Source organism: Otolemur garnettii, unplaced genomic scaffold, assembly GCF_000181295.1.
Source record: "Otolemur garnettii isolate 467f Iridium unplaced genomic scaffold, OtoGar3 scaffold00016, whole genome shotgun sequence".
Taxonomy (NCBI): domain Eukaryota; kingdom Metazoa; phylum Chordata; class Mammalia; order Primates; family Galagidae; genus Otolemur; species Otolemur garnettii.
The window spans coordinates 29,299,789-29,323,362 of record NW_003852411.1 but is presented as its reverse complement, the minus strand read 5'-3'; the positions used below and the strand labels follow the sequence as shown (position 1 = coordinate 29,323,362).

Sequence of the window (23,574 nt, the reverse complement as noted above, 5' to 3'; positions counted from 1 at the left end):
GTATGGATGCAGGGTGGGACCCCAGCAGCAGAGGGGGGATCGCAAGCGCATGTCCACAAGGCGCAAATGGAGACCAGCTCCCAGCCCCGCCTCTGGGGTTCAGTCTGACCCCAACTCACGCTGCTCTTCGATGTCATTCTCTTCCTCAGGGACCTTGGCTTTATAGTAGGTGATGCCCCGGATGACAGTGGGCTGGGAGGCTGGCCGACCCCTCAAGTGGACCTGCCTCTGCAGGGGCCGCTGTGGCTTCACCACCTTGGGCGGATCCAGGGGTCTCGTCTGCAGGAGCTCAATGGAGTTGATCTGCTGGGACACGGTTTCTTCCTGCAGAAACCTCTCTTCATACTGCTCCTCGGAGGGGACATAAGGGAAGGTCAGGTCATGGGTTGGAGGCAGCGGGCAGTGGGGCAGTGCTGGATTGGCCGTGCTGACAGCAGCAGCACTACTCTAAAGAGCCAGGCACCGCCCCGAGGGCTTCACATATGTCCACATAGGACTAATTTAATCTTCTCATCAGTCCCATGGGGCAGGACCTATTATTATCATGCTCATTTACAGACTAAGAAACAGAGGCACAGTTTAGAAATTGCCCAAGGCCTCACAACAGATAAGTAAAAAGGTAAAATTTGAACCCAGGCAGTCTGGCTCAGGAAATGGTGTCTCTAATCTGGCCACAGAAGGCAGTTCTCTCAGCTTTGGCCCGGGCTGCAGTAAGACTTAGATTTGGTATAAGCTGTTTCCAGTGAGATCCGTGTAAGGGCCAGGGTGGCTGGGCTGGGACATGAAGCCTGAAAACCCAGATGTACAGCCCCTGAGGACAAGGCCTGACCACTTTTATGGCTACCAGAATGGCCTTCCCGAAACACACGTCTCTCCCAGCACCAAGCCTTCCCAGTGCGTGCATAGTAAAGTCCCTAGCCCTTGGCCTGGCCTTTAGAATTCTCTAAAAACTGGCCTTGACCCAGCTCAGCATTCTTCTCCTACCCCTCCCCTGTCACCCCCACACCAACACCCTAGACTCCAGTCACTGGGCCAACTGCTCAGCCTCTGGGTCTGTGCTCAGACTCCCTTCCCCAGATAGCTACTGAGTGAAACCTACCCATTTCTCAAGGCCCAGCCAAAATCTCAGATCCCTAGGGAAATACTCCCAGACCTTTTTATTCAGAATTAATCTTTCCTCCCCAGTCCTCACTGTGCACTTTGTGGCAGAGACTTCTAATTGCCCAAATCTCCTGCCCCCTTGCTCCTTACAAATAGGGGTGGCCATGGGATTAGATTCTGGCCAGTGGGGTGTAGGTGGACGTGGATGGGAGAAACATTTGGAAAAGTTCCCTAAAAGGGGGGCTGACTCAGCGAGAAGCATCTTTTGCTCTTCCTTAGTTCTCTGTTCTGAAATTTGGATAGGATGGCTGGAGCTGAGCCACCCCCTTGTGACCATGAGGAGATTCTGAGGATGAAAGTCATTAATTATACCTTGGAGTGAATCATACTTGCACCGGACTGCTTGCTTCTAGCATTCTTCTACGTGAAAAGACAACAAACCTTTCTATTGTTCATGGCTCTGTTTTTGGGTCTCCTACTCCGAGCTGAACTCAACTCCTAATGGACACAAGTCTGTACTTTGATTACAGCGCCCCTCCTGGCCTGCCTTCCACAGGCATTGTTTAAGGATGCTGGTATCTCTGTGCACTGTGAGAATCTCTTGCTCACCTTTGATTCCCCTGGATGGATGCTCCTTAATATTTGTTAAAATGAATTTTTGAGTCATGACATAGCCCAAGGAACTGTCTACATTTGTGATGCAGGCAGTTGATATTGTCAAATCAAATGATGCTTTGAAGTTGGCAGCACAGACTCTGGCTTCTATGCCTCTTGATGGGATTTTGGGAATGCCACCGGGACAGTTCCAGTCATGTAAAAGGATGGCCCTGTCCTCCACGGAGCTGCTGCCCAGGGACTGTCTTCTTCTGTCCACAAAAGGCAGGACATCTGGGTCCTGTGTTGGCTGTCCAGTCTTAAGTCCTGCCTAGGTCCAGTCACCCGTCTTTCAAAACAAAAGACCTTTCAAAAGGCACAGGGTCTGTGAGCTGGCTGTGTTCAGAGTCAGGGCCACCCACAGGTTGGTCCAGCTCCTGAGTGACGGTGGCTCCACCAAGAAGTACAGGAACCCAAGAGGAGTGTGACCCAGGTTCCTGTCTTGCTGGGGACTTCGACAGCTGAACAATGAAGAGGTACCTTCCTACAGACACCTAAACCAAGAGTTCCCCCTCCTCAACCAGGAGGAGAGGGTGAGCCCCTGTAGGTCCCATAATTCTAGGCTTCGGGGAAGTCCATCTACAGCACTGATTTTCAGCCAGTGTGCAGCGAGAGGATCTTAGGTGTGCCATGAAAAAATTTTAAAGAACATTAATTAAATTATTTTTGATTTGAAAGAAGTTCAAATCATAGTAAGTATATTCTTTTTATACTCTTTTTTTTTCATCAGCATACTTTAAGTGTGCCACAGAAGTTTAACTATAGGTTCAAGTGTGCCATGAGATTTTAAAAAAAGGTTGAAAACACTGTTCTAGAGAGCAGCGTCCATGTGGGCCTCTGTCCTCAGACACCCGGTGCCCTGAAACAGAGCAGGGCCTTCAGCCACTCCATGTGGGCCGCAAGCACCCCGTCATCACAGCCAGCTTCCTCACTTTGCACAGGACAAGCACACCAGGCTCTTGTTTCAGCCCTTTACAATGTGGCCTGGAGGAAGCCTGGAGCCCTCGCTCCCAACCACACCCCAAAGTGTGAGCGTGTTTTCCCATAACAGGAGAGTCGTCCAGATGGCACAGCAGATATGGCAGTTCCTAAATGTGCATCTCTCCCCAGCACACAGTGGTGACGGGAAGGCGGAACGCCTTCCTGCCAGCCTTCCCCAGCTGGGGCAGGCAGCTCCCCAGAAAAAACAGGCCAACATGCCCTGGCAGCCTCACACCTGACCCCCTCTTCCCAGCCTCAATCCCCTGTTCTTGATAATGAGGTGAACTAGGCCCAAGGTGTAGGGAATTCCTGCTGCTGGTGGTGATATTTTAGTGAACACCTATTACATCACTGTCCCTTTATATTAATTAATTTTAACCCTTACAAGGTAGATATGTTACCTACATTTTATAGATGATGAAACAGAGGTCTGAGGTCATTTAGCAATTTGATTGAAAGTCAATCGGGTGGCTGAGAAGGGCACTTATTAAGTCACACAACTGTTAAGTAGGCCCCGGGCTGCCTGCCCTCCGAGCCTGGTTCTGCCTTACACTAGGCCACACTGCCCACAGCTGTGACCACAGGACTAACTAGTTTATCATCCCAAACTCCCTACATCCTGAAGCCCTCAGGGCCGTGGTCTGGCTGCTGCCCAGCAGACTTGGGAGATCCCTCGTTTCCCACTGGAAGGAGCTGTCCGGGAAGCTGTCAAGGGGCCCTGGCCACAGCCTTTGACTCAGACGCTGAGGGGCATCTGGTTGCTGGGTCCTGGCTTCCCTCTGCATTGCAAAAGCAGGTTGTCATTTCTTCGTGGCAAACCCCAGGAACTGTCTCTAATTCCAGGCTCTCAGGGAAGGGTGGGAACTGCAGTTCTTTCTCCTGCTAGCCAAGGAGATGGAGCAAGACCATGGGCAGCCTTTGCCAGAGAACATATAATTTCCTTGGATTCACTGGCGACAGGCTGCACTGGGCAGGAGCAGCCCAAACCAAGCTTTGATTTCCTCTCTCTGTTAATCCAAGAGTCTGCTGTATGACGTCAACTCCTGGCATCAAATGTTCCCACTCTCACTGTGCCCTCCTGCGCTCAGCCTAGCCCCCAGACCCTTCCTGCCAACCCCCCTTCAGGCTCCCAGGCAAGGACCATCCTGGAGAGAGGCCTCCAGCAAACTACCTACCACTCACCATTGCAAGAAACCCCTAGCATCATCTACAAGAACCTGCAAATAAACAACCAAACGCAATACCCCACGCACCCCTCTTTCAGCATGGGGTTCACTAAAGAGAGGGATGAGCAGGGAGAGAAGATGCTACGTTTGGACCTCCTTCCCCACGCCCTCTTTCTGCCCTGCCACCCTGGTTTCGGTGGATTGTGCTAACTTCAGCAGTGCAATGAATGGGGATTTGGGGGAGGAAAGGACTTTGCTGAGCAAGGAGAAAAAGAGTCTGGTGTGTTTGATTTGGTTTGCTGTTTGCCCTCAGGAAATCTGAGCCGGGTTCCTGAACATACCACATAATCTGTGTCATCAAGACAACAGACGAACCCTTCAGTGCAGTCTCCTGGGAAAGTGGACGCCAGGGAGGCCAAGAGAGGCCTGGCTCCACTGGGCAGCCTGGCTGAGGAGGCCAGATGGGCTGAGATAAGAGACCTGGGCCCCAGGTATGACAAGTGGTGACTTCACATTCCCTCCCAGCCCACATGTCCTCTGGCTCTTTGGTTGATGAGCTCAGACTCAGGGATGGCCTGCCATATAGACTAACCACATGCTCAGAGGCCAGCATGTCAGAGACACCCCAAAATGAGAATAAAAATAATTTTTCAAGAAATATGATATTTCAAAAATAGCATCAAAGTAGTCATCATGGGCAAAGCCAGATAATTATTGGCCTTCCTTATACTCATTTTATGGTTTGGAATTGTTTTCATTTTGAGTTACATATTGGGGAGGGTGCAGGCACCATCCTCTTCTCAGGGCTTATTGTCTCAACAGCCCTGACCTGCCTGTTTTCCAGCCATCAGGACACATGTGCTCGAGGTTCTCAAACCCACAGCTGCTGCCATGCTGGTAAACTTCTCTCCCGGGGAGTTCCAAGCCTGCATGCTCAGCCTTCTTTCCTCTCTTACACCAATTCTTACTAACCCAGGAAACAGAGTCCTGCCTAGCAATGCTTCCCAACGTTTTTCACGTCACAGTATAAAGAGAAACCAGCTCAGGGGCTCTGTATGTCCTGGGCACTGCTCAATCCAGATCCAGGATACTCCCTCAGGGTTTTTTTTTTTGCAGTTTTCGGCTGGGTCTGGGTTTGAACCCACCACCTCCGGCATATGGGGCCGGCGCCCTACTCCTTTGAGCCACAGGCACTGCCCTCAAGGGACCCTTTTTCGAATACTTGGTTCAATCTGCCTTGCTCATAGGACTCTCCAAACCCTGCCACCAAAGTGTACCTGTTTCCTCGTCCACCCTGTGTTATCTCCCAAATTCATGCCTGTTTCTTGGACATCAATTCAGTAAATAATCCAATAAATTAAATGGTAACATGTTTAACCATTAGCACATAAATGTAACTTAGTAGTAACTGGAGCCAAAAGAAATAGGCATTTTCAAGCAAGTAGGTCTTTGGCATCCCTTAAATCATGTTAGACAGCATTCTGTTTCACGCATGGGTAACTTCATGCCAGGGACACAGCTAGGTGGGAAGAGACAGGGGCAACTGAGCAAAGGGGACCACGCACATTGCTGGATCTGTTTCCTCATCTGTAAAATGAGGATATTGATCGCCTGGCTCTGGTGAAGACCACACAGTACAGTGATGAAAGTACATAATAAATTACTGACTTCCTCATAAACAGGGTGTGGGGGGAGGTATAATTTATTGCTTTCAAATGGAGACATTTTTAAGAGTAAAAGAGGGTGCTGTTAACCACGGTGACAGGATAGCAAGAGGGAACCATGTTGTCCCAGACAAGCTGGCACGTGTGTCCTCCTACCTTACCAATGGAGGGGATGGAGTGTCATGGAGAGAGTGGAGACTTGAACTCAGGCAACCCAGAGCAGAGTCATGACTTTAGGTCATGCTGAACCTCTCTGGGCATCAGGTGTTAAGTGAAATGGACCCGGCCCCTGCCTATCGGACCCACAGAACGAGCGCACGGGTGAAAGGAGACCGTGGAAAGGCTGGACCTGACAAGTTCTCTGCACATGAGAGATGCCGGCACTCCCTTCCCAGGGCTGTGTTCAGAGGCCCCTGGGGCTGAGGCTGTACCTCTGGGTGGGCGTAGGCTGCTGCCGCGTCCCTCTGCAAGGCCGAGCGGATGTCTGGCATGCTCTCCAGGACATTATCGGAACAGTTTTCTTTGCCTTGTTTGTTCATCTCAGTTCGAATTTCTTCCATGTCCTCTTTGATTTGCTCGTTTTCCTTGGTGAGGTTTTTAGAAACTTCCTGAGAGAAAAAACATTTAAAAAGAGGATCCATTAAAGAGTGCTTTGAAGACAAGCAGGAGGCGGCCACCAGCCACTTTCTGCTCAGAGCTCGGAGACACAACAGGCTGAGAAATCATCCAGCAAGTGACTGGGGCTTGAGAGGGTGCCCAGCCCAGGTCCCCAGGCAGCATTTCCAGGGCAGCCCAGCTCTGGTATGTCCAACGGCTGGACATACTGCCCAAACTACCAAAGCTTTTCTAATAACATTGCCGCATCCCTGGGCCACCAGGACACCCGGCTCTTATTGGTGTAAAGGCCATCCTTACCCAGTGATAAGAATATTACAAAAATTCTGCCCAGGTGCACACGATACGTGTGAACTGGTCGCTCAATTAACAAAAGAAGGGCATTCTAAACCATTTTAGAAGTGGTGGCCAAAACATTCACTTAGCCTGTTTTACTAACAAGCACGAACTATTCCCTAGCACTTCAAAAGCATCACTTACAGAGAAAATTGATAGGCTAGCTTCAAACTTTCCTAATTACTCTTAAAAACGGTTTCCCTAAATGCCCCCCCCTCACACACACAGACGCTTGGCAAATTATGCACGTTCCAGACCTGGTTCATACCAGAAAGGGTCAAGCCCGCATTTCAGCTGACTGACACTAAGTACTCTCCAGCGTGTAAGTGCGGTGTGGGGGCCAGAAAGGCTCCAAACCCCCTGGGGGTCTCATCCTGGGCGGGTATAGGGAGAGAGATGGCAGCTGTAGCTGGGCAGAGATCAATCCCATCAGGTTCTGTGAGGTTTTGTGTGTTCAGAACAAGCAAAGGGCGGCGGAGGCAGCCTCCCCGGGAAGACGAACGCTGATTTGAACCATGGGCAAGTTATCAACAGCCTCAGCAATGCCCTTTCTCCACTGTTATTTTCAGAGAGATCTGACTACACAGAGACTCAGCTTTGGCCCTCGGACTGCAGTTCCCATGAGCATCTACATTTCCAGGGCCATCTTCTCCTCTGGGCCCTGTTTGTGAGGATGGTAGAGGAAGTAACCATGTCAAATAGGGGGTGTTTGCTTTCCAGCTTTAACAACGACATCTGAGAAGTGTGAAAGCTCAGAGGCTGCCAGGCACAGCCTCGCAACCTGGTAAGATGCTCCTCATGTCCTAAAGGGAAGCCACCACGGCTCAGAGCTGGAGGATGCATACGTATCTGGGCAGACCACAACACCCGGACACTGTGGCTCCAGTGGCTCCTACAGGCACTGCCCCGAGAAGCCCTACAGGTGTTTGTTACACTAACCAGGCTCCAACCCAGCAGCTGTGCCATTCTGATGGGATTCTGCTGTATGCCAGATCTTGAACACTGGAAGTGCTCAGTGTATTCTGTGGGGTTTCAGCCAAGCCAGCCTCTCTAGATTGCACAGAATTACCCATGAAAGGTAAAGCCTGTGAGAAAGAGCTCTTATTTCAGGATGCCCAGAATAAGCGGTCTTAGTGGGTGTGGAGATTATCAGGGGCAGTCCAGTGCAATGGTTAAGAGCATGGGTTCCGGAGGAACCTGGCTCACACCTCAGTGCTACCATTGCTAGATCTGTGATCTCAGGCAAGGTTTCCCAGCTGTAAAGTGGGGACAGTACCAGCATCTTCCCTGTGGGTTGTCATGGGGATTAAGTGAGTTCATGATGTGCATGAAACACACTGTGCTAAGTGGTTGCTATTCTTTATGTTTTTTTTTTTTTGAGACGGAGCCTCAAGCTATCCTCCTGGGTAGAATGCCATGGTATCACGCTCACAGCAACCTCCAACTCCTGGGCTCAAGCGAGTCTCCTGCCTCCACCTCCCAAGTAGCTGGGACTACAGGCACCCGCCACAACGCCTGGCCATTTTTTGGTTGCAGCCATCATTGTTGTTTGGCAGGCCTGGGCTGGGGATTCAAACCCACCACCTTAGGTGTATGTGGCTGGCGCCTTAGCCACTTAAGCCACAGGCGCCGAGCCAGTGGTTGCTATTCTTTGTAGACTGTTATAGCTAGATCAGACCCCAGGACTCCAGCCTAATCTTTCATTTCACAGAGAGGAAAGTAAGGCCAGAGTAAGTTCGTGATTGGTCCAAGGCCATCAAACACAGTGTCAGAGCGGGGTCAGCACCAGCCTCCTGACCCTTGCTCCATTGTCTCACCTGCTGGATCACAAAGACACCAGGAGAGGGTCCTGGCACTCAGCCAGCTCTCAGCAGCACCGAACAGGACCAGGAGTACCTGAAGCTGGTTTCAGGACATGAGACAGGGTGTGCATACGCTGAGAAATACAGACTGCCGGCCTTCTATAAGTGCCGGCCACTCCAAGTGTGGCCTGGGGACCAGCAGCACCAGCACCACACAGGGGCTTTTTAGAAATGCAGATTCCCAGGCCACGCAGCCCTGCTGAATCAGAATATAGATTTTAACAAGGTCGCAGGTGCTCTGCATACGCATCAAAGTTTGAGAAGCATTGCCATAAGTGAAGGAAGCCTGGAGCATAGCTTGCTGGAAAGTGGGACAGAAATGTGTGAGAGAGGCTATCACATAGGAACCAGGTTCTTTGTGGGGCCAACAGGAAAAGTTCCTGGTCTCTTAGCGGGGTTCAAGCATTTCTGCGATCCTGAGCAGGCGCTGAGAGCACCCGTGGGTGCCCCTGCTGCTCTCATGCCCGAGATGGGGAGTGAAGCCCGATAGTCTCGGGGAGTCAATGTACTACTTTCCCTCAAAGCGTTCCTGTATTCAGTGCTGCAGCGGGTCAGGTGTGCACAAGACGGATGAGGACCCTGCCAGGTGAGGATCACCCCCCGGGAGGGGGGAGTAAGCAGCTGACAAGTGTGTAAACAAGAAAACATCAGCCAGCAGAAAGGGCTGTGAAGAGACTCAGCTGCACGTAACAGATGCAGCCTGACTCCTTGGGAGGTTGACAAGCTTCCCTGAAGCAGGGCCCGGGTACATCCACACCTGCTGCCGAGGCATGGCCTGAGGGCTCCACTAAATGTGCTGGTAAGGTGGGTGGACTGGCTTCACACCTGATTCCCAAGCCCCCTTGAAGCAGTGGGAGTAAAGGGACCAGGACAGCCCCAAAGACGTAGCTCCTGCCTCCTAGATCCTGGGATTTCTGAGCCCCTCTTTTCATTGATTTATAACCTCTAGTTCCCTTTCTGTTTTTAGGGAGGAGCTATTATTCTGGATTTCCACAGAGGAGGGTTTGAGGCAAGCCTGGCCTTGAGAACCCAGAGGAGCAATATAGTTTATTCCCCCCATGGGAATGGCAGAGCCCGCCGGCTGCCTGAATAAACACCAGGCTGGCGGTGGCATCACCCCATCAGCCGGCAGGGCTGAGCCAGCTGGTGTTCCCCAGGGAAGCAGCAGCAGCAGCTGCCTCTCTGTGGTCACCCCCCACCCCAGCCACCTCCAACCCGGGTGCTGGCCTTCCAGAGCCTCCCACTCCTTGGGGCTCTGCATTCCTCAGACAAGGGCCTTTTGTGGAGTAGTTCTCAAGAGACACAGGGGATGCTGCCCACGCAGGGTGCTCTCCAGCCTAGCCTGGTAGGCAGGTGAACCCCATGACCTCATGCCTCAGGCTCTTCCCCTCTGGGACAGCTGCAACTGACATTTATGGCGTGTGCAGCTTGGCTTGTGAACAGTGCTGGCAATGTGGTGGAGGGGTGGGATCGTGCCTATATGGTAGGAGGGGGTGCCCCTCATGGCCCCTTAGTAGGGGTGAGGAGGAGTGAAGAAGACAGGGAGGGAGGCTAGCCAGCAGGACGGCTGGGGCAGCAGGCTAGACACAGAAAACTAAGGCAGAGAAAGATCTGGGAACTCTGTCATGCATTTTTCGGCCTGGAAGAGTGAAGGAACTAAGAGGGGTTCACAGAACAATGCTATGTGCTGGAGGGTGTGCAGTTGGGCACCAGAGGGCACCTGCTGAGAGCAAGCCCACATTGCCAGGTGTGGACAGGTGTCCAATGCTGAGTACAGCCAGATGCACAGACATAGAAGGGTTTAAATTAGACAGAGTGCCTGGGCAAGGGGATGCCAGGATGGAGGTGGAGTTGGGGTACAGCTGGCGGACAGCACAGCCGGTGCTTCAAGGAGTCATGAAGGGTCAACAAAACCAAATGTGCAGACTGGCAGAATGGGCATGGGAAGTACGGACCGCACTCTGACCTTGTTCAGCTCTCGGACAAGTACGTGTATGCCTGGGTAGGACTGGGTAGTGGCTTAAGACAAGGGGGGAGGGTCAGGGGAGAGATGACCACAGTGCAGAGCTCTGGCAGCTCTCTGTGGGCTTGTTTTCCCAGCCAGAACCAGGAACAGGAAAGTGAACAGAGAAGGTCCTGGCTCTGGAGGCCAGGTATAACATCTACACCCCATCATGGCCTGGTCATGTGAGCTCACAAGACCCAGGATGACACCTCTCTAGGCCCCAGTGGAAAAGAAGGACTGATGATAGCTGCCTCACACAGGCTTGGTGTGGAGAGTGAACAGGGTGCTGTCAGGGGCCCCTGCACACAACTGGGATGGAAGCACATAGCTGAGGCTGAAGTGGGAGGGACCCTGGGCCTCAGTAGCAGGGTAGCTAAGGTTTGGCATAGCTGGGGCACAGAGGCAAGAAGGAACCCCAGACGGTGGGTTGTATAGAGACACGCCTGGAGGAGGGGATGGAGCTGGACTGCAGGTGGGCCAAACCTGGGCCCCACATCACACAGCCACCTGCTGCTACATCCAAGGAGGCTGCCCCAGGGGGTGTGACAGCTGGGTGTGCACAGGGTTCCCACACAGATGGCAAGCCTGAGGGCAGAGGGACGTGGTTCCTTGCAGGAGTGAAATGAACAAGTGTGGGGATAACTGGACCCACAGCGGGAGGGCTCGCAATTTTCATCAGCTCACCCTGCTCTACCCCCTCCAGGACACAAGTAGGACCAGATGGCTTGGGAAAGCCAGACCAGCCGACAGCTGTCTCCCAGCCTCTGGTGAGATGGCTGGCGGGGAGAGCAGCTGGAAACAGCCGTTGCTCCTGATAGCAGGACAAGCAGGCCTCAGCCTAGTCCCTCCGACCACAGCTGATGAGACAGGCAGGCCAGCCTGCGCTCAGGGGGCCGCCAGCTGCCCATTCAGTCACTCACCCAACCAAACAGCTGCAGAGCATCTACCCCACGCCAGGCACGGCTGGGACCTGGAAACAAAGACAACCTGGACCCAGCTTGCCCTTAAGAAGGCCCGAAGCTGAAAGGAGAGTCAAAACAAGTGAAGAGCAAAAAGCCCCAGGCCTCTATGATGAATTTTCTATATTAGGGGTAACCTCACCCTTTAAAATAGAGCCAGTGGAGCCACCCACTCCCCCACATCCTGGCAGCTACAAACTGTTCCTAGGCTGGCAGACAGGGGGCTGACTCGCACATCCCACATCCTTTTAACCAAGAAGAAACCTCACATTCCATAGTAGCAAATTGGATTTGAAGTATATGCAACCTCGGGAGAGGTAATATATTGGCTTGAACTCATATTGAGATGTAAATCAAATTAAACTGCATTAGGGCTGAAATGTATCCTGGAAACACTAATTTTGACCCTCTGCCTTCTCACAGTCGAGGACGCCGCAGTCAGATCAAGTGAGTCCTCTCTAAGGCTGCACTTGAGTGAGAAGAGGGAGATGACTCTCAGCAAATCCTTCTGAGAAAGCAGATGTGACCAGGAGAGGGGTGAGCCCTTGGGGTGTCTCGATGGGAGTAGAGGGAGGGAGGAAAGGGGGGAAGTTGGAGACAGCTCCCCTCACTCACTGCTGGGCCTGCACAGATGAAAATTACATTTTCCTATTAGCTGGTGAAAACATATATCCCCCAGGGTCAGGAATGCTCCTTTGATCTTGCCTTTCAGACCAGAAACACAAAAGCCACCAAATCTTTAGGTGTGGGGGAGAAGCCCTCAGCAACGCCTGTGCCAGCACTTTCTGGGGAGCAGGCCAGCGCTGGGTCTGGTGAACCCATCACAGACTTTAAATCTTCCTAAGAGGCAACATTATCAGGAGAAAAGGCTTCAGCTGGCACACAAGGGTCCCTGGCGCCCATCTGCACTCACGGCTTGGTTTGCAAACTCCAGCAAGTAGGTACAAAAGGAAGGGAAGGATCTCACACACCAGAAAGGGCAGGGCTTTAGCAATAGAATTCGCATGACACCAAGCTTGCAGCCAAGAGCACAGGATGTGCACCCACACGTGTGCAAAGGTATAAGTGTGCACAGTCATAAGATAGCAACACTTAACAAATGTCTACAGGTGTCCTGCAGCTGAGTGGGGCTGGGGCCCTTCTTCACAAGTTTGCAATTTTTATGGGAACGACTTATTCTATCTAAAGTCATGATGCTAGAAGAGATTATTTTAACGATCTGTCCCTCCATTTGTCTTTTTCTCCACACTGGTAATGAAGCTGCTCCTGGAAACAGTGTACGGCACTAGGTATCATACCTCACGCCTCTAGTCCTGCCACATTCACAATGCATTTTTAGGCTCGGGCAACCTCCAGGTGTCTGAGTCTCCAGGTGCACCCAGAGCGCTGGGAGAATGGCTTTTCTCGAGCTCAATGCCCCAGCCAGGTGTACGTGCAATGAGCAGGATTTGCCTTTGGTAGTTATGGGTTTTCTTTCTGGACTTCTAGTTTCCTTCTCTCCTGACACCTAAGCCTTGTGCCCACCCACCTGCTGACTCCAACACTCACCCACACTTCTTATATTCCCTGCCCCTTCCCAGCCACTTGTGGGAGTGGGGCAGCCAAGGTCAACCCTTGGACTGTTGACCACCTTGAGTGATTTTTCTTCCTGGAGCAGTTTTAAAACTGGCCCATGGGGTCAGGGTCCTTTGTGTGCCAGACCTCCCCTGGATAAACAGGAAAATGTTTGGGAAATTGAGATTTTTGGAACACAGTCTAATGACCCACCTAAGGATACACCCTCCAAATGGACAAAATTAGAACGCCTGACAATATTAAGTGTAGAACTTCCACATGTTGCTGGAAGGAGGATGAACTTAGACTAGCCCTTGGGAGAACAGTTTGGCAATGTCTCCTAAAGTCAAAGATAAGGGTAACTAATGACCCACCATTCCTACTTATACATCACAGAGAAATGCAGGCACGTGTGCACCAGGGGACATGCATGGGGATGCTTGTGTATAGGGACATTCCTGGGATTATTATGAATTATGAAACTTGAAACAACCCACATACCCATCATCAGTAGAACAGATAAACTGTGGTCCATTCATACAATGGAACGCTACACAGCAATATAAATGAATGAACCACAGACACAAAACCAACATAGGTAAAGGTTAAAAATATAAAGTTGGGTGATAGAAACCAACACATACCCAGGTACACAAAATACAAATTCTGTAGAAGTCTTTGTACCTAAGTTCAAAACAGGCAGAACTATTATATTTGGGGATGTATCCTTAGATGATAAAACTATAAAGAAAAGCCAGGAAGATGATTAACATAAAAGTCAAGATAGAGGATCCCTTCGGGGAGGCATGAGAGGGATGGGGGTGGGTTTTGTGGTGTTAACATTGCTCTATTTCTCAAGCAAGGTGGTGATTACACATGTATTTGCTTTATAATGATGTGTTAAACTATATATTCATTGTTTCTACACTTTTGTGTGCACGTATTGCCTTTTAAAATTTAAAACAAAAGTTTAACCCAAATCATTCCACCAAGCAGAGCGGCTCCCAGAGCTGACTTTGCCAAAAGGTGAGACTTAGAACAGTTCAGATTCCATTTCTCTCTCCTTCCTTCCTCTTTCATCTGCAAATCGAGTTTCCATTCCTACATCCTCCTATGTACCTTAGGTAGAACTCTGGCTGTATCCCACCGGCGTGTGCCCACTTACACTGCCAAGCACTGAGCTTACTCTTGGCAAAATGCCTCTCCAATCTGACCCCTTTTGTCTTGTCTGACCTCCAAAGAACTCCCCTTGGGATTTAGGAATATTCAAGAACCAGGAGCAGAATTTCACTTCCATTCCTCCTGCAGAGTCAGGCTGGAGAGGAGTGTTTTTTCCATTTGCCCAACCTTCTGCCTTTTCGATTACTGCACACTCCAGACAGTCAGCTGGCATGAGTCTTGAGACAAACTCAAGCCAAATACAGTGCCACTCCTCAGGCCTCGGGTCCTGGACCCATCCAAAGACTCCACTGTCACACATGGCACTCTCCTGCTTTGGAGTGTCTGGTTTGGGGAAACCTCCCATGGGGTGGGACCTTCTCTAACTCAACGTTAACCCTATTTAATTGGACTATGGGGTACAGTCACAGTTCTGCCTAGAAATTCCCTTGGATGACCTGTCACTTAAAGTTCCTGTTAGGAAAAACTGATTCTTACAAGAAAGACGGCAATGATTCAAAGAAACTTACAGGGCTGATTAGAAAGAGCTCTGGACTGAAAACTAAAAGGCCTCATACTTCCTAGCACCCTGATCACAGGCAAGCCATCTCATTCCTTAGGTCTCACCCTGTCCCACTTACAGGAACAAAGGGGCTAACTGTATCTAAAATGCTATACAAATGTAAGGAGTTACTCATATTATTAGTAGTATTAAAGGTCCAGTTTTTGCTACTAAATATACCACAGTTTTGAAGAAAAGATACATATTCTCATTGATATAACTAAGGTTGTTTTTGGCAAAAACCCAATTACTGTGTAACGCTACAGAAGTTACCACCCTGTTGGTGGTAGTGGCATCATTTGCACCAAATTCACCCACACTCCTATCCTCAGCCAGCACGGAGGGCTCAGCTGCTGGGCAAAGCGAAACAGAGCCAGCCACTGGCCTCATAGGCTGAGCCTCTGGCCTTGGCCTCCTGAGCACTGTACTCTCCCCCCTGGAGCTATCTTTCCCAGGCTGTGTTCTCCAAACAGAATGAAAACTATGTGGCTGCCAAGGTCAGGTGAAAGCAGAAGAGGTGGCTGTCACGTCAGCTCCCATAGACGTTCAACCCTTTCCTTAAAGGGGCATTGTACACTTGGATGGTTCTGGGGGCCTAGGGAAACACAGGCACTTTCCTGTACTGGACTTGGTTTCGAATGCATCTGAGAGAATCAGAAAGTGGTTTTCAGTAGGAGGAAGAGCCCCATATCTGCACAAAGCCCGCTGGTGGCAGGATGGTGCTGTGCATCCCCAGTCTCATCATTCCGGCTATCACCATTGGGCAAGAAGAGACCCAATGTGTCTGGGGGCTTAGTTCTCAGAGGACGCCCTTTGAGGAGCATAGGCAGGGAAAAACGAGGGGGCTGAAGTCCTCTTGGCCACCTCGGCCTGTCTGCAAAGCTCAGACCCCAGAGCCAGGACTTCTCTTATCTGATGTGATTGTGCAGCTACTGCCCCTTCCAGAACAAATGTTCACCTTCAGGAAACTCCTCATCATAGGACTGGAGGAGCCAAGCCTAAGGGTGGGAGGAAACTGGGGTTCACCTTCTGTGATCATTTTTAGGAGTGGAAGGAGTGTGCTGGAACCCCTCCTGGTAACTGCAATGTTTCCTCCCCTCTGTGCCAGCTCTCTTGGCCAAAAAACATGGGACTGTCTTCCCCCAATCCCTCCTCGGTCAGAACCCGAGTGTCTTGTTAAGCCTCTCCAAAGTGCATTCATCACAGTCATGCCCCCTTCACCCTCCTGCAGTCACACAGGGTAGGCAGGTGCCAGTCCCACTTCTACAGATGGAGAAGGGCACTTGGCTGCAGTAAGCAAAGAGTAATTCATTCCTTCTGACCAGACTCCTAGTCTGGCGCCCCTTCTGCCACCAATGGCTTTTCACATCCTATATCTACTAATCACCCATCAAGGAACCTGAGCACCTCCCATATAGACCCCCCTAAAAGCCCACGTTTTCACAAGGAATATCGATGTGTTTATAGATGTCCTGTTATTAAATTTACCACTTACAGTAACACTAAAAATTAGAGAAATAGTAGCAGCTCTTTGAGTCACTGTTTCAGGAACCAGAGGCCGGTCAATGAAGCCCGCCAGTAAAGCTTCTTGCTGACAAGGCTGAATGATGATCATTACTTTTGAGGAGTGACTAAATGATTTCTCATCTATGTGTTAAAGCATTACAGCCAGAAAACACTGTCAACAGTATTGTTGTGCCTCTAACAACTCTTAGCTCTCCTCACACTGCACACCAGTGGATAAAAACTATAGCACCAGCTGTCCATCCGGAACCCAATCAGATAATGTAGGGTCTTTGTGACAATTACATCACTGGGTAATCGATCCATCCTGGCTGTGACCAGCCTGAATGCCCAGTAGGGAACATCGCTCATGAGTAGTAATTTTTATGTCTTCTTTCTCTAAAATGGATTTCAGATGGGTTCAGGCACACACATACACAAGGCATGTACCAGAACAGTTAAAGAAATTAGCGACCATATGCTGAGGAGGGAAATGACTCTACCTTAAAACTAGAAGTAAGGTGCTTACTGTACTTTCTCATTTCATTAAGCTCTGAGTTCCCTAGAAGTCAAGGTCAAAATAGGAATACTTGGTCACATGTTCTTTTTTTTTTTTGAGACAGTATCTCATTTTGTCACCCTGGGTAGAATGCTGTGGTGGCATAGCTCGCAGCAACCTCAAAATCTTGGGCTTGAGCAATCCTCTTGCTTCAGCCTCCCAAGTAGGTGGGGCTACAGGTGCCTTCTACAACCTCTGGCTAGTTTTCTATTTTTTGTAGAAACAACTCTCACTCTTGCTCAGGCTGGTCTCGAACTCCTGAGCTCAGGCAGTCCACCCACCTTGGCCTCTGAGAATGCTAGGATTTTAGGCGTGAGCCATATCACCCAGCTGATTACATGGTTCTTATAGAATAGAGATGAGAAAAAGAAGGGACAGTATTTACATTTCTATTTTACTGATTGTTACCAACAATTTGGCATGATTTTGGATGAATATTTTATGTATATTTTTCCTTTTCAAAGAATAGAATGGGCTAAGTCAAGTCAGGACATGTATTTTCCAAAAAAATATCGTGGGAAGTTTGGTGTACTTTGGGTTTGGTCAAGAGAAAGACACGGAAGCCGGAATCTTTCTTACCTCCTCCAGTCTGTCCACTCGCCCCACCAGTTTGGTGGTGACCGAGTGCAGCTTCAGGAGATCCAGGCCATAGAAGGCTCCTTCCAGCATGTCTATGATCGTGGAGAGCTGCAAGACAAGGGCACGGAGTTGGTCCAGGGTGGGGGCAGACAGACCACAGGGGGAGAAGTTTCCTTTCAGATCTCCATGTGGGAGGCCTGACGGGGAAGCCGCTAGCCAGGAGTTGAGAGGTGGCCCTCAGAAACACGTTTCACAATGGGAAACGTCCCATTGGTGGGAAGGTGGCAAGCATAGTGATGTATGTGTATTCTGCATTCTGGAAAATCTGGATAAGAAAATGGGAGAATCCCACATGAACAAGAAAATCTAAGGCTTAGATCGCTTCACAAAGTGTTTGTGCCTCTTTCGTGACATCTGTCTCTCCTACTAGACTGTGAGCTCCTTGAGAGTGGCATCTGTCTTTTTCATCTCTGATCCCCCAAGATACCGGCCATAGCGCCTGGCTCATACTGCTGCTGTTATTCCACAAATACTCAACAAAGTGACTATAAACATCACTATCTTGAGGATATGCTTCTGGAATACCCAACTTCATCAACCCTTAAAAGCTAAATTGGGCCTGGGCAAAAGAGCCCCAGGGGCCCACCTTTGAAGTGGCAAGCTGTTATCCTGGGGTGCCCCACCTTCTTGGTTTTTATCAGACTATCCCTCCTGGGCAGACGAGAGATGCCTTCCTGCCAAGCACCAGTCAACAAAGGCAACACTTTGCTGGGCCACACTTTTGCAACTTTTGCTCCCCATTCATCTCCTTCATCAGGAAGCTTGCTCCTTCCTCTCTACCAGACAGCTGAATCTTGGGTAAGACCCACAGAAGGGTAGCTGACCAGTTTATAGCGTGATGTTTTCTGATTCCTAATAGAAATTTTGCTTCATGTTGTTCCAGAAGTCCCCAGAATCCTATCATTGGGTGACAGGGGCACTTGGTTCAGAAAGCAGTTTCATGACAGAGCTGCAGTTCTGAGCATCATGGCTGGATCCTGAGACCCTCCTTATACTGGGAAACACCACTCTGCTTTAAGAGATATCAATGCCTACCAGTCATCCAGTGAGTGCCAGGTGCCAGGCAGAGTCACCCTCACACCATTCATCTGTCGACCTGAGTGTTGGGCCCTGTGCCAAGGACTCAGTAGTTGTCATCTCATCGGTTCTCGTACAGCAAGATGTTAACATTCTCACATTTTATTCCAGGAGACTGAGACCAGACAAGTCAAATAACTTAAGCAGGACCACACAGCAATGACTTGAACCCAAGTCCATGTGACTCTGAAACCAAGCTCATCCTGCTACCCCATATGGCAAGTGAAGGGGGCAGCGCAGGATGAGAGGAAGCACTCACAGGGCTGCCGAGGTAGGGCCTGGGCTTCCTGGCTCCATGGAGCAGGGTCTCAAGCAGGCCTGAGGCCCCTCCTTCCTGAGCCACCCAGCCCTTATGCTGAGGCCCAAAAGGCTCACTCCCCTCTATGTATCTTCTGCCTCTTCAGGGTGCGTGCTGGGGTGACAGTACATTATGGCAGCAATTTTCTTGGAGAACTCCAAGTTCTTTTGGCCAGCTGGGCCGGGCAGCTGCTCCCAGGCCCAGGTTCCCTAGCTCTGTGAGGAGCAGCAGGCACACTCTGCTCCCAGCATCTCTCTCAGACGCCAGGCTGAAAAGGACCAGTTTGTGGAACACCAACAAACGCAGCACTATAGGAAACTGGGCCTGACCACCTCCAAAGGCCCCACCATCCCCATCAATGGCCGCTAAAGCACCCTCACGGGGCATCCATGGTGTTGCCCATACCAGGGCCTACCTTCAAGTCCCGGCTGTCTGCCTCCCGCAGCTTCTGGAGCCTGAAGTCTCCCTCACAGGGGTTGAGGGCCGATGGGGGCGCGACACAGGCACACTTGCAGGAGGAGCCCGAGGTGATGGTTTCCACCGTGTAGAAGTCTTCCTTCCTGGAGTCCCCTGCATTGATCCTCTGGCAGGCGTCTCGGCCCAGGGGTCTCACCACACACTTGCACTGACAGTCTGAGCCCTCAGACACGGCCTTGACTTTGTCATAGTCCCCCAGCAGCTGGACACACACAGAGAAGGGTTGGAGACAGTCAAACACAGGCCCCAGTCACACTCCTGAAAGAGGCTCTCTTTTTACTTTGTCAAATGTCCTTCACTAGCCAGTGACCTCAGACAACTCTGAACCACGGAGAGAATAGGTCAGCCAGATGCAATTTGCTGACTCTGACATTTCCTTGAAGGCACTCAGAGTTCAGCCTTCTTCGTTTGTCTTGGAAAGCAGTATATCTCAGGGGGCCTTAGCCTTTCATCATTTAAAGAAAAAAACAGATGAGTCCCATCATTCTTCCAGTAGCCCTTGCCTTCAGCTAGAATCCACGTTTAGATTAGAAAAGGAACAACAGAAGGAGTTGAAGGAGTGATTGAAAGTTCGTATTCAAGCTGAAGACTCCTGTCTTCTCAGTCATTCATTCAACATGCACAGAGTTCCCATAAGGACTGGGAGGTGCTGGGAGAGGTAAAGAGATGGGCCAGCAAGAGAGCTGCTCTCCAGGACCCTAGAGTGTAGGAGGCATGCGAGTAGCAGTCACAGAGGAGAGAGTGATTGGTGCCCCTGAAGAGGCAGAGATAGTGCAGTGGGAGTTAGGAATGGCTCCAGCTGGGAACCAGGGCAGACTTCTTGGAGGAGGAGGTATTTGTTTTGGGCCTTGAAGGATGGGTTATATTTGGAGAAAGGGAGTTGGGAGAAGAAAGAACAGGTCCAGAAGTTAGTAAGGTTTTCTTGGCATAACAGCTCATGTGGCTCCTGTAACAGCTTCTGAATCCCAACTCCAGCCAGCCCAGGAGAGCACACCCGTAGCACCTGCTGCTTCTACAATGCTAAACATTTCCTTCTGATCGCTCGTTCCACCAGCCTCCCTGGGCAGGAAAACACGCACCAGCAGGCTTGCTGGAGCCCTAACCTGTGACACTTGCTGGGAGAAGACTCCCCCAGACCCCCCTCAAATGCCCCCCATCTCCAAAGCCAGCACCAGGCTCCCTTTTGCAGGCAGAAAGGTTCCCCTCATCTGACTAATGATCCTGGCAGGCAGGCACTGAGCTTGTTGGAGTGGAAATGTGCTTTGGGATGCTGTCAGGGGGAAAGAAGGCTCGTAATGTTTTCCTTGCAGAGGTTGGGTTTCTTCTAATGCTAATATTTGTTTTAGGACCGTTGTCAAATACAGAATGGATCAGTGGAAGAAGGAGGTGTAGTTCAGGGTGACTTAAGCAGTTGTTCTTTTCAGGGTAACAGTAAATCATGGCTGTCTCCTTTCTGAAACTCTGCCTAGATTCCTACATAACCCTGCTCTGAGAACCCTGGGTGGATTCCTTCCTTTCAGAAGGCTCAAGTTTCAGGAAAGCTTTTGTTGATGGTATTCCAGAGCTCTGATATGACGGATTTTTATGTCTTTTGATTTAAGGGTTAGTGTGAGGTTATGGGTGGGTATAGGGCATATTATTAGCATCATTATTAAAGGAAGAGTGAGGGGATTAGTGTTTAATAGACTCCAAAGTGGAGCTGATCATTCTCCCTCGAGGAAGGAGACAAGACCCAGTCCTAGGGCTTAGTGGGGGTGTAGGCTGCACTTTAGGGACCCTTTGTCAGACATCCCTCATCCCCCATCCTGAGGGTTATGGGGACACCCACCACACATCATCAAGCTGGTTCTGGAAAGCATGAAACAAACACCCCAGAGAGAACTATCCTTTGCTGTCACAGGAGGTGGGCTGAGGACTGTCAGAGGCCCGGCTCTACCCACCCCTAGTGCTCTGCAGCCCTATGGCCCCTATCTATACAATGGGCATCAGGGTGTTTTGAAAACTGAGTTGGATAAAATGAGTTTAAGTGTTTCAGAAAAAGATACATTACAAAGACCATCACTGTTATCTGTTGAGCGGCCCCACTGACAGTCCTCCAGGGCTGCCCGGGTCTGCATTTCCTCCCTTCCTTCCCAGTACACCAGGTGTGGTCATCACCCCTCTGTCTGGGGTCACCTTGCCTTCACCACACATGCTGTATTGTCCCCACCCCAGGCTTCTGCCTGGGTGTCTCCCCACGGGTTGCCCCATCTGCCTCCTGTCCAATGTACCTGCCTGCTCCCTCATAACACGTCTGACAGCCACACAGACAAGAGGTATTTTTCACAACCCCAAACTTCACCCCTCCATTTCTTTTTCTCTCTTCTCCAGCAGTCACGTGGAGTCTTCCCTCCCGTCTCCTCTCCTTTCTCCTGATTTGTTAACCTTGAAAGACCCCATGATTTTGAGACCAGGACCCACATCCTTCCATTAAGATATTTGATAAATGACAAGCAAACGCCCTTCCCGTTGGTAAAGGAAGGAAAAACAGCTGCCCCAGACCCTTCAGCAAGGGCCACCTCTGGCTTTTGACACCGCCTGGGACAAGAGGGGTGGTCATGGGACCAGCATCCTACCTGGGATAAAACGTTCTCCTGGTTGTCCGCCTCATTTTGCAGAGTCTCATCCTCCGTGGGCGCCACCGTCTGCACATCTGGGGGTTCACTTGCCCCTGTGGGGGAAATGCTGGACACCCAGCCTGGAATCACAACCAGACTAACGCAGAGAGCCAGCAGCAGAGGCTTGGCCATGAGAGACGCGATAAGAGGGTCCTCGGCCCTTTCAGAGAATGGCTGGGATCAGGCGGGTTTGGCAAGGACCGAGGCGAGAAGGTGTCTTGGCTGGAGCTGGAGCGTGGCTGCTCAGAGCACCTTCTAAAGCTGGGTGCGGCTGAGCCAGGAGGAAGGGTGCACCATGGACACTCTGGGCATCTCCTTCCCGTTGCGAGCAGCCTTGAACTAATAGCCCCAGGGGAGGACCGGGCGCTGGGAAGAGTGGGTGCTGGGGGATGTGGGGACCGGCACCGGCTAGCTGCGCGCGTCGCCCGCGACAGAGGGCTCAGGTGCAAGGAGGGAGTCCTGTAGACTCCGGCGGTGCGCTCGGGGGCGAGCAGCGGGAAGCCTCTGGGCGCACCGGGACCAGGCGCCGGGCGCGGGGCAGTTGTCGGCGGCGCAGGCGGCTGGGCGAGGGCGCCGCGGAGAGCTGGCGCGGAGGGAGGGCGGAGCCTCTATTGTGCAGGGGCCGCGGAGATGCCGCCAGTGACGGCGCGGAGGAGGAGGACCGGCGAGGCCCGGCGCCCTCGCGGAGGGGCGCCGCCGACCCCGCCCCCGCTCCCGCTCAGCTGCCGCGCCTGGCCCGGGACGTCGGGAGGGCACTTCTCTCTTCTCATCTGACCCCTAACGATGAGCGGGGAGCAGCTACCCTGAGCAGGCTCCGGGCAGTTTGGGGGTCCCTTGTGCCCATTCTCTCCGAGAAGAACAGGTTTCCTCCGTGTTGGGAACCAGGCACCCAGCGCTCGCTCCGCGCCCTTGCCGGGAAAGATGCTCGGCGGCCTCTCTTCCTTATACCTGGGGCGGTAGAGAAGGCGCGGTTGCTTTCCTTGGGCGTTTCTTTTCCCAACTTAACTTTGGGTGAGAGCTCTGGCATCTTTGAACTTAGCGCCATCGGCAGTTCGCTAGTGGCCGGGCTTTAGAACCTGCTAATAACTCCACCCAGAGGAGAAGCGCTGAACTCCCGCTGCCGAGTGTCCTGAGTCGCGTACAGCGTTAAAGCAAGGACAGCGACTGTGATCCTCTGGCGCTCGGCTTGTCCAGGTGGAGGAGGCTACTGCCTGAGAATCAGATGGCTGCCAAAGCGAGCAGGTCTTCCCCTCTTTGTGGTTTGGGACAAGTCTGTCATCAGATTCTAAGAGGGTGTCCACTTTGAATAGTGTGAGACTATGTTACTACACGTATAATTACTGTCCCTTTTATAAAACTACCAGGAAGATTAACAAAGTGTGAATTTAAGGAAGGACACTGTGCCTTTTGGGACAACTGTCACCTTAAATATGGAAGGGAGCCGGACACCATCCAAGTCGTGAAAGGTATTATGCATCTTTGGGAAATTCAAGCACCTTGAATCTTTATGCTAAGAGATAAGGTTTGTAATATTCTAAATAATAAAGAGACTCCAGTTCATACAAATGGTAGTTGACAGAAATACAGTAACTCATTGATGTATTTTAACCTTTAAAAAAACTCATCTATGGACAAAAAGCCATGGTTCTGGTGTCTGGGTTTCTGGGCATGTCACCCACACACACTTCTATGTATTCCATCAAGTCTTTCCTGAAACTAGATGGAGGTAAATATTTGTAAAATGTAG

General features: G+C 51.0%; 1 protein-coding gene across 2 annotated transcripts in view; it reads right to left on the bottom strand.

The window, feature by feature from the left end:
* OLFML2B (olfactomedin like 2B) overlaps positions 1 to 22,385 on the bottom strand; it is a 39,866-nt gene extending 17,481 nt beyond the window's left edge. Inside the window, exons 1-5 of one of the 2 annotated variants that reach the window (XM_003785760.1) lie at positions 21,786 to 22,385; positions 19,109 to 19,372; positions 17,259 to 17,366; positions 5,998 to 6,174; positions 120 to 345 (exon numbers count right to left, since the gene is read on the bottom strand). In XM_003785760.1, the coding sequence (XP_003785808.1) occupies positions 120 to 345; positions 5,998 to 6,174; positions 17,259 to 17,366; positions 19,109 to 19,372; positions 21,786 to 21,959 (949 nt within the window). In that variant the 5' untranslated portion in view covers positions 21,960 to 22,385. Of the gene's footprint in view, positions 1 to 119; positions 352 to 5,997; positions 6,175 to 17,258; positions 17,367 to 19,108; positions 19,373 to 21,785 lie in introns of both variants that reach the window. The other variant, XM_023510767.1, reaches the window with a different exon arrangement.
* Positions 22,386 to 23,574: the final 1,189 nt, after the last annotated feature.